The 11,078-nt window shown below is 44.1% G+C and overlaps 1 protein-coding gene across 4 annotated transcripts; it reads left to right on the forward strand.

Annotated features, from left to right (window-relative positions):
* Nucleotides 1-6: 6 nt before the first annotated feature.
* Nucleotides 7-11,078, forward strand: POP7 (POP7 homolog, ribonuclease P/MRP subunit). 4 transcript variants are annotated; one of them, XM_006764694.2, is made up of 2 exons: nt 7-178; nt 10,391-11,078. In XM_006764694.2, the coding sequence occupies exon 2, from the start codon at nt 10,401-10,403 to the stop codon at nt 10,821-10,823; it is 423 nt and encodes a 140-aa protein (XP_006764757.1). In that variant the 5' UTR covers nt 7-178; nt 10,391-10,400; the 3' UTR covers nt 10,824-11,078. The 4 variants fall into 4 exon arrangements, with proteins under 4 accessions (XP_006764757.1, XP_015420043.1, XP_015420044.1 ...); XM_015564557.1 differs by having other exon boundaries at nt 7-174; nt 10,389-11,078; XM_015564558.1 differs by lacking the exon at nt 7-178 and adding an exon at nt 247-326.

Below are 11,078 nucleotides of genomic sequence, written 5' to 3' on the forward strand. Positions count from 1 at the left end.
CCGGCTGGTCACGTGACACGGGGCTCGCGGCGGTCAGGGGTGGGGGTGCCCCCGGGGTACTCCCTGGCTGCCCCCTGACACGTGACGCGCGACCGTCGTGGAGGTCGCCGCTAGTGACATCGCCGGCTTCTGAGCAGTCAGTCGGCTTCCTCCAGGAAGCCCGCTGGTGTTGAAAGAGGTGCGTTTATCAGGGGTCCTGGGATACACGCACCAAGTGAGGAACCTACTGATTCAAAGCAGCCCGGGGCAGTGCTGGCCGGGAAGACCTGGAGCTTGTCTGGCTATGGCCATTGACTAAGAATTGGCTCTCTTATAGTAACTAGGAGGTAATGTTCGCTTCCCATCCCCGGCCCCCACTCCACTGCCTTCCTGGAGTGCTGAAATAATTAGAATAAGTGAATGTGAAAGGCTTTGAAAGGATGATAACTACTATGCAAATGTAAAATGTAGATCGACGCCTCCTTTGTTTAAAGAGGTTTTCCGGAATGACTTTTCTGAATCCCTGAACCTTTTAGGGATGAAAAAGTTGTGTGTGTTTTCACGATTTTCCTTGGAAGTCATTCTAGAATGTATACTCTACCGCCCAGCTTCCTAAAATAGCTGTTACCAAATACAAAATAATCCTTCTCAAAACAGGGAAAGTAAGTTCCGACTTGTGCCATAACCAATAGCGGACCTTAGGAGCAGCCAGTGAAGAAGCCTTTTGTTCTTGCGCCGAATACCTTCTCTCCCCGCAGGCCTCTATGCATTCGTAGTTTTAGTGTCCGCTTCTTTCAGTTCCCTTGTCTTTCTTGCAGACAGGATTTCTGCCTCTGTTGTCGGGCAAACAGGACCGAAAATGGCAGTTGTTTAAAGCAAGGGCTCCTGTCCTGATTCCATCCATTACCAACTGTGGCCTTGGACAAATTATTAATCTCTCTTCTCTGGATTATATAGTAAAGCACTTAACACAGTGCTTGGCACAGGGCAAGTACTCCACAAATGTTGGGAAATAGTGGCTTTTGATTACACACAGCCCACAATATTCAGATTATTAATACTGTATGAAAATGTATCAACAGAATCCAGTCTTGGATCAGAATTTTTCTCCTAGAATATGCTTATGACAGCTGGGTATTTTTGTTTGTTTCTTTTTTTACTCAAAAGCTTTTTGCCCTAGCCAGTTTGCTCAGTAGATAGAGCGTCAGCCCGTGAATTGAAGGGTCTGGGGTTGGATTCCTTCCTAGGGCATGTACTTCGGGTGCAGACTCGATACCTGGCCCTGGCCCTAGTCAGGGTGCCTGCGGGAGGCAACAAATTCATGTAAGTGTTTCTCTCTCTCTGCCTCTCCCCCTCCCTCCCACTCTCTAAAAATCAATGGAAAGATATCCTCTGGTGAGGATTAAAAAAAATTTTTTAAAAGCTTTTGTTGTTGCTTTTTGTTTGTTTTTTAACTTTGCTAGATTGTGTTCTGGGTGGTTGGAAGTTATCAGCAGTCTAACCTCTGAATGAGTGAGGTCTTAGCATGTCTTATTATTAACTATATGCTCAGTGCACAAATTCATGCACGGGTGGGGGCCTTCGGCCTGACCAGCAATCGGGGTGTCTTGCCCAGTTCCGGATGGGGGCCGGCCAGCCAGGAAGGGACCACAGGAGGTTGGCCAGTGGGGAGGGACCGCGAGAGGGGTCCAGAGCGTGTCTGGGACGTCTCGCCCAGTCCCAGTCCGCTGGACCCCAGCAGCAAGCTAACTACCAGTTGGAGCGTCTGCTCCCTGGGGGTCATTGTGCATCATAGTGACTGGTTGAGTGGTCGACTGTCGGCCCCCTAGTGGTCAGTGCACATCATAGCAGCTGGTTGACTGGTTGACTGTCTGCCCCCTGGTGGTCAGTGCATGTCATAGTGACTGGTTGACTGGTCAACTGTCGGCCCCCTAGTGGTCAGTGCACATCATAGCAGCTGGTTGACTGGTTGACTGTCTGCCCCCTGGTGGGCAGTGCATGTCATAGTGACTGGTTGACTGGTCAACTGTCGGCCCCCTAGTGGTCAGTGCACATCATAGCGAGCAGTTGAGCGGCCTTAGCATATCATTAGCATATTACGCTTTGATTGGTTGAACAGATGATCGGACTACCGGACACTAAGCATATTAGGCTTTTATTATATAGGATAGATTAGCAAATGTGAGGTTGTAAATTATGGTGGAGAAATGGTACACAGGCAAAGGGACCTCTGTGCAATGGGAGCAGTTGGCAACAGTGGTGGCTTGTGCTGAGCTGAAAGAAGGGCAAGATTTAAGTAAATTTAGGAAAAGTGGCATCCCTTTGAGAATAATGACAATGCAGGCTGATGGGAGAAGAGGACCTGGATTGCTAGTTAGATGAGAAGTGAAGTGAAATTTCAGTTCAGGGTCTTGAATGCTACCATGAAAATGGTTTTGACCCAAGTGTAGCACTCACTAGATGCAGTGAGTCGAGAAGAGCAAAACTGCCAATGAGAATGAAAAAAAAAAAAAAAAGCACAAGACTGACTCCAGGGTATAACATTGGAATGATTCCCCATGGTTCCTTGTGTGCCAGTTTGTGACCCTGGGCAAGTCCTGTCCCCCAACTGTAAAATGGGAACCACCGTGGTGCTGATGATGACACTATGGAAATGAATCCTATAAGCTCCCTCTTTGAGTAAGGAAACCATATCAGACAATCTCTCGTGTGCAGTATTAAAGAAAAAATTTACAAACAAATCACTTGGACCTAAAATATTTTCTATTCGGATACTATGCTGTAAAATGTCTTGGTCTGTGTTGTTGTAAATTTGCAAGCTTTTGAACTAAACAAGAGATTTAGTTAGACGATTAATCTAGATGAGAGGAAGGTCTCAAGTAAGCCTAAACAGCTAAGGGGGCTGAGTGGAGGGGGATGGGGAGGAAATAGGGGACATCTGTAATACTATCGTCAATAAAAAAAAAAAAGCCTAAAAAAAATAAAAGTAGAAGATTCATGCCTCACACAAAAAAGACTAAATAGCCAAGCTCTGCCTTTTTTCCTAATGGAAGATTCCTCTGTGGTGTTTACCTTCAATGAGATGTAGAAAGGTAAGGACCATCTTAGTGTCAAATCAGCTTACAGTATTACAGAGCTTGGCTTCACACAATTAATTGTGAGCCTTTACATTTATCCGGATGTCAAAGTTTGGAAAACATATTTTAGATAACATGAAAAGACACACAACTTAAGTAACAGTTCACAAATTATTCTTATTTTTAATTATCAGACAAAATGGGCCTTAATTTATTGCATTGAGAATTAGTCTCTACTAAGTTCTTTGGTCCACCAAATGTAATTTCTTCTCAAGTCACCAGTGACCTACATGGCTAAATCCACTGGTCCAGTGTCATATGTGGCCTCTCAGCAGCATATGACAGAGTCAGTCACTCCCTCCTCCAGAAAACGCTTTCTTCACCTGGCTTCCATACTCCCTTGGATTTCCTCCTATCTCACTAGCTGCTCCTGAGTCCTTTGCTGGCTCCTACTCTCCTCTCCTATCTCCAATGGCTTAGTCCTAATAGACCTCCTCTTTGAAATAGGAGGAACTACACAGGATATGAGTCCTGCTAGACATCCTGTCTCAGCTTAGCCATTGCTTCCCCCAAGGTCTCATTGGCTGTTTCCCCTGGGGGGTCTACCAGGTTCCTGTACATTCTCCCCACTGGTCATACTATTTTTCACATCTTGTTTGCCTTCCACACTAACTATGAGCTGCTTAGCACAGTATTCTATGATGTTACCAGTAATCCAACCATCTAACAGGGCTCCTCGAACCCATCTTTATTGCTGAGTAGTATTCCATGGTGTGGACGTACCACAGTTTTTTAAACTATCTACCTGCTGAGAGACACCTGGCTTATTTCCAGCGTGGGATATTATAACTAACACTGCTATGGACATGTGTGTACAGGTTTGTTTTTTTTAAAATATATTTTATTGATTTTTTACAGAGAGGAAAGGAGAGAGATAGAGAGTTAGAAACATCGATGAGAGAGAAACATCGATCAGCTGCCTCCCGCACATCCCCCACTGGGGAAGTGCGCGCAACCCAGGTACATGCCCTTGACTGGAATCGAACCTGGGACCTTTCAGTCCGCAGGCCGACGCTCTATCCACTGAGCCAAACCGGTTTCGGCGTGTGTACAGGTTTTAAATGCTCAGGAGGATTCTTGCTGGGTCATATGGTGAGTATATGTTTAGCTTTACAAGAAACTGCCAAACTGTTTTCCAAAGAGGCTGTATCATTTAACATTCCCACAAGCAGTATATGAGAGATCCATACAGATGCATGACAAGTTTCTCTGCATTCTTGTCAGCACTTGGTATTGTGAAGGATTTTTATTTTGGATATTCTAATAGGTGTGTAGTAGTCATGGTTTTAATGGCTAATGATACTGAATGTCGTATGTGCTATTTTGGCATCTTGATAGTATCTCATCAAGACTTTTGCCTAGCCCTAGCCGGTTTGGCTCAGTGGATAGAGCATTGGCCTGTGGACTGAAGTGTCCTGGGTTCGATTCTGGTCAAGGACACATGCCCAGGTTCTAGGCTCGATCCCCAGAAGGGGTCGTGCAGGAGGCAGATGATCAATGATTCTCTGTTATCATTGATGTTTCTATCTCTCTCCCTCTCCCTTCCTCTCTGAAATCAATAAAGAAATATATATATAAATAAAAGATATATATATAAAGACTTTTGCCTATTTTCTAATTGAGCTGCTTTCTAACTCTTGAATTTAGAGTGTTCTATATATATTCTGGATACAAGTCCTTTGTCAAATATATGATTTGCAAATATTTTATCCCAGTCTGTGGCTTCTCTTTTCATCCTATTAATGTGCTCTTTCACAGAGTAAAAGTTTTTTAAAATTTTGGTTGACATACAATTTATCAATTTTTTTGTGTAATAGTACATTATACTTTTGGAGTTGTAGGAGTTATGTCAAAAAACTCTTTACCTGCCCCTGTGTCATGAAGATATTTACCTATGTTTTCTTCTGAAAGGTTTACATTTTATATTTAGATCTGTCATCTATTTTGTGTTAATTTTTTTTCATAGAGCTGAGGTCCAGTTCTTTTCCTGTTTGTCCAATTGCTTTAATACCATTTGCTGAAAAGACTTTCTTTCCCCATTCAACTGCTTTTACACTATTGTCAAAATCAGCTGGCTGTATTTGTGTGAATCCATTTCTGGGTTCTCCATTCCATTTTATTGATTTTTGTGTCTATCCCTTGGGAGATACCACACTGTCTTGATATCGTGTTTATATTTTAAGTATTAAAATCAGGGAGTATGATTCCAACTCTTTCTTTTTCAAAATTGCTTTAACTTTTCTTGCCTTTCCATATAACTTTTACAACAAACTTGTTTAAATCTGCAACAATTCTTGCTGGGATTTTCTTGCTGGTAATTGTATTAAAGCTAGAAATCAATTTGAAGAGAATTGATATCTTTACTGTTAAATCTTCCAATACACGGACATGGTATAGCTATGTATTTACTTAGATTTTTTATTTTTTTCATCAGCATTTGTAGATTTTCAGCATGTAGATTTTGTAGATGTTTTGTTAGATGTATATGTAAATATTTCTCCCACTCCCCCCCATCTCTGGGGTAACTATAAATGGTATTATTGTGTTTTAAATTTTAGTTTCCAATTGTTTATTGCCAGTGTGTAGAAATACAATTGATTTTTTGTATGTTAATCTTGTATCCTGCAAACTTCCTAAACTCATTTATTAATTATAAGTTTTTTTATAGATTCGGAATTTTTTATGTATATAGTCATGTCATCTGCAAATAGAGACAGTTTTATTTCTTCCTTTCCAATCTATATCCTTTTCTTGCCTTATTGCATTGGCTGAAATAAGAGTGGTGAGAGGAGACAGTCTTTTAAAAGAAAGGTGGCCATGCCCAGCCTGTGTGGTTCAGTGGTTGAGTGTGGGCCTATGAACCAGGAGGTCACAGTTTGATTCTGAGTCAGGGCACATACCCAGGTTGCTGGCTCAATCCTCAGTAGGGGGCATGCAAGAAGCAGCTCATTGATGATTCTCTCATCATTGATGTTTCTTCCTATCGCTCCCTCTCCCTCTCCCTCTCTGAAATCAGTAAAATAAAAACAAAAAGAAAGGTGGCCAGTCTTTTACTATTAAGTATAATGGTAGTTGTAGGTTTTTTTAGATGCTCTTTATAAGGTTGAAGAAGTTTCTTCTATTCTTTGTTTACCTAACATTTTTAAAAATCATAAATGGAATGATTAATTATGTTGAATAGTTTTTCTGCATAAACTGAAATGATCATATGAACTTTTTCCTTTAGAATGTTAATGTTATATATATCAAAAGAAACTTTATTTAAAAATACTTTACAGTCCTAGCCGGTTTGGCTCGATGGATAGAGCGTTGGCCTGTGGACTGAAAGATCCCAGGTTCCATTCTGGTCAAGGGCACATGCCCAGGTTGCAGGCTTGATCCCCAGTAGGGGGTGTGCAGGAGGCAGCCAATCAGTGATTCTCTATCATCATTGATGTTTCTCTCTCTCTCTCTCTCTCTCTCTCTCTTGAATTCAATAGAAATAAAAAATAATTAATGTAACATCTTATTATTATCACACACCTCTTAGATGCAAAGGATTAAGCTCTGAAATCTAAAAAATATATTTAAAAAAATACTTTACAGACATGGATGTTTGAAAAAACTCTTTAGTTAACTGTATATAAATGAAAAAATTAATAAATAACATTAGTATAACAGACCTGAACATGAACACACTGGCAAAACAAATGGACTTAAAATGGAAATGAATCTTAAAGCTCTGCTATTCCCTGTATGAATATTTACCTGCTGTTTTTCTTATTTTTTACAAGTGAGAAAGATTAAATCCTATGAATATAAAGTTTCTCATATTAATGACACACTTTTAAAATAGCCAACAAAAATCTCACCTACGCTTTATATTTAACTTCCACACTGATACACAAAGCCAGGCTCTTTGTCCTGGAGAAGCTTCAGCTCTCAGCCCACCCAGGTCAAGAATGTTAAGTCACAAATACGGAGAACCTCAGAGAGAACTTTATATCCCCACATTCTTTATTAGTTAAAGGCAGGGAAGAACTCAGAAAAGAGAGAGAGAAAAGTAAAATACTATTACATAGAAAACATTTTTTTTCCCTTCCCCCCCTGAAACCTAGCGGTCACAACTCTGAAGACAGGCTCCTGGTCACAGTTCTTGCTGCCTTTTCCAGGGAAAACTCGATCCCCAGAGAGGGCACTCACTGCTTAATGCTCTAAGTCTGAAAGCTTCCGACCAAAGGGAGGCATGATGTAGATATGTTAATTGGTTTTCTTATATTGCACCATCTTTGAAATCAGCTTCACTTGGTCATGGTTTATAATTCTTTTTATATATAGTAGTCCCCACTTATGTGCGGGGGATACATTCCAAGTCCTAAGTGACTACCTAAACACAGAGGTACCATACCTTATATATACTGTGTTTTTCTTTCATTTTTTAATCTTTATTGTTGAAAGTATTACATATGTAAAATAAGGGCTACCTCGACAGTTGATCTGATAACCAAGACGGCTTCAAAGTGATTAATGGATGGGTAGTGTATATAGTGTGGATATGCTGGACAAAGGATTGAATCACATCCCTGGAGAGCAGGAGGGCGAGATTTCATCACACTATTAAGAGCAGCACCCTATTTCAAACTTATGAATTATTTCTGTAACATCCCATGTAATATTATCAGAAGCAAGTTGACCATGGGCAACTGAAACCTTGGAAAGTGAAACCAGGGATAAAGGGACACTACTGTTGAATTCAATTTGCTAACATTTTGTTGAGGATTTTTGCATCTTTGTTCATGAGAGATACTGGTCTGTAGTTTTCTTCTTTTATATTTGTCTAGTTTTGACCTCATGAAATTAGTTGGGAAATGTTCCTTCCTACTCTGTTTTCTGAAAGATATTGTATGTATAATTCTTTGGTAGAATTCACCAGTGAAACCATCTGGACCTAGATATTTCTTTTTCTAAAGGTTTTTCTTAAAGCTATTAATTAAATTAATAGTTATAGGGCTATTCAGAGTATCAATTTCATCTTGAGTGAGTTTGGTTGGTTGTGGTTTTCTAGGAATCAGTCCATTTCACCTAAGTTGGCAAATTTATGTATGTAGAGTTGTTTGTATTATTCTCTTAGTATCTTTCAGTGTATGAGGGATCTTTAGGGCTATTCCCGCTTTCATTTCTAATAATCATAATTTGAGTCTTCTTTCTCTTGTCCCCTCTTTTTAGCCAGTCTTGCAAGACCAATTTTATTTATCTTTTCAAAGAACTAGCTTCTGAGTTGAGTTTCTTTGTTGTCTTTCTGTGAATCATTGATTTTTGCTCTTTATTATTTCCTCCCATCTTATTGCTTTGGCTTTATTTGGCTCTTCTTTTTCTAGTTCCTTGAGGTAGCTTAGATTATGCTTCCCTTCTTCTTCTTCTTCTTTTTTTAAAGAGAATCTTTTTAAAATATATATATTTCACTAATTTTTTTACAGAGAGGATGGGAGAGGGATAGAGAGTTAGAAACATGGATGAGAGAAACATCGATCAGCTGCCTCCTGCACACTCCGCCCTGGGTATGTGCCCGCAACCAATGTACATGCCCTTGACCGGACTCGAACCCAGGACCCTTGAGTCCACAGGCCAATGCTCTGTCCACTGAGCCAAACTGGTTAGAGCTGCTTCCCTTCTTTTAAAAATACTGAGCAGTTGTTTCAGAATACTCCTTGGTTCCCAGAAGAACTATTTACCTATTAAAACTCAGTTCAGGTGTCACTTCTGAGGCAGAATAGGGTTATAGCCAGCCTTTCCTCCTCACCTACTACCTCGCCCTCCTTCATTACCCTCCAAACTGGTGGTTAATGAAAGAATCTGAAGCTAAAAAAGAGAACTATGGGATTTAACTAGTGCTGAGAGTTCTTTCTAACCTGCAGTAAAATAAGGTTAGACTCTACCCTAGGCAACTAGAGAGGGGCCTGGGGGCCATAACAATTCCAACTCACTTGTGTAGGTTTCCAGTTTACAAGGTTATATTGGACTTCACAACTCCATGGCAAGACAGGAATTACCCCATTTGAATGATGGGAAAACTCAAGCAGAGCGTAGTTCGAGATCCCCAGTGCAGGTCTAACGCATTTCCAGAGGGAACTCCAGAAGCTGCACCAATCTGGGCAGAGAACTTCTCCCCACTGGTCTTAGGGAGCGAGGAACACCCCCGCCGCCCCCGCTCAGTGCTTCGCCTTGCCCTGCCCGCCAGGGGGCGCGCGTTCCTGCTCCCAGGTCTCGGGAAGCCACCAAAGAACCGGTGGGTGATATTTGAGGGGGGTGAGTTAGCGTGCCCTGAGGGAATCGTGAAACCTGGGCTTCATAGCTTGGATCCCCAAGGGTGAGCCTGGGGTCGGCCCTTGCAACAGGCAAGGGAGAGGGACAGGTCCCCGTGAACTGCCGGGGAGCCCAGTGGCGCTGTCCTCTGTCGAGGGCCACCCCTCACCACTCAATGCCCCTCTCCGTATTTGGGCAACAGGGACTTTGGGCGAGAGTTCAGCTCCGTCAGGCCTCCTCTGACCAGAGCAACTGCGATGGATGCCGGAGCCCAGGCTTGTCCTTAGGCTCCTTTGCGATCGCATTCTTCTGCATTCACTGCGTTCCCTGCTGTCATTGCCAGAGCCTCACCCACATTCTCCACGCCCCTAGAATAGCAACCCTCCTCCTCCTCTGACCTGGTACCGCCCCCTGCCCCTGGGCCCGCCTCCGAGACACGTGGTAGATCCCTCAGCCCGGAAGCCTCGCGTTACTCCAACGCCTCGCGCGGTTGCCCGAGCGGCTGTAGGTTAGGGGCGGGGAGCACGGAGGCCGGGAAGGCGGTTCGCGGAGCTCGCAGGAGCCCGGGGTCGCCCGCGACCTGGCGTTCCTGTTGTGCACCCCTTTCCTTCCCTTCTTCGGGTCTGGGGTCCTGGCTGCACCCTCTACTAGGCCGGTTGGCACAACGCGTGAGTGACCTGGCCGGGGAAAGGGCCGCGTCCGCAAGGGGGCCACCTGGACCCGAGAGAGCAGGCGCGAGAGCCAGGGAGCGGGCGGTGGAGGGGCTTGAGGTTGGGGGCGATGTATGAATGAACAACCGGCGGTGGCGGTGGAGGATACGCGGAAGCTTGGGTAATGGGCGGGGACTGAGGCCGGAAGCGAAGAGGGGCATTGAGTGCGCCCCCTCCTGGTTACACCTTTTGGACAGGAAATGGAGTAGAAAAGGAAGGGAATTCGCTTGTCACCCCTCGCTGATCTCGTCTTTTCCCTTCCCCCCCACCCCCCTCGGCCAGGGCACGCACCATGGCAGAAAACCGAGAGCACCGTGGGGCCATCGAGGCTGAGCTGGATCCAGTGGAGTACACCCTTCGGAAGCGACTGCCCCACCGCCTGCCCCGGAGGCCCAATGACATCTATGTCAACATGAAGACTGACTTTAAGGCCCAGCTGGTCCGCTGCCAGAAGCTGCTGGACGGTGGGACGCGGGGTCAGAACGCATGCACTGAGATCTACATTCATGGCTTGGGCCTGGCCATCAATCGTGCAATCAACATTGCACTGCAGCTGCAGGCGGGCAGCTTCGGGTCCTTGCAGGTGGCCGCCAATACCTCCACGGTGGAGCTTGTTGATGACCTGGAACCAGAGACGGATGCACGAGAGCCGCTGACCCGCATCAGAAACAACTCGGCCATCCACATCCGAGTTTTCAGGGTCACACCAAAGTAATTAAAATGAGTCTGGCCCACTTTGTCCAGCCACCCTCAGCTAGGCTCAGGTATGACGCTCCTTGTACCGAGTACTGCCATGGACCTCCTGCCAGAGCCAGGAAAAGCCTGTCTTCTCATAGCCCAAGGGATTCTGAATTGAGACGGGGAGAGTGTCCCTTGGGCCCAAGCAATAGGCTTTCCTGAATCTTTGTGGTCTGTAACCCACCATTGTCCTAGACAATAAAGAGTATCGAGTTGTGCTAGTGTCCACCCA

Source organism: Myotis davidii, unplaced genomic scaffold (assembly GCF_000327345.1).
Source record: "Myotis davidii unplaced genomic scaffold, ASM32734v1 scaffold901, whole genome shotgun sequence".
Taxonomy (NCBI): Eukaryota; Metazoa; Chordata; class Mammalia; order Chiroptera; family Vespertilionidae; genus Myotis; species Myotis davidii.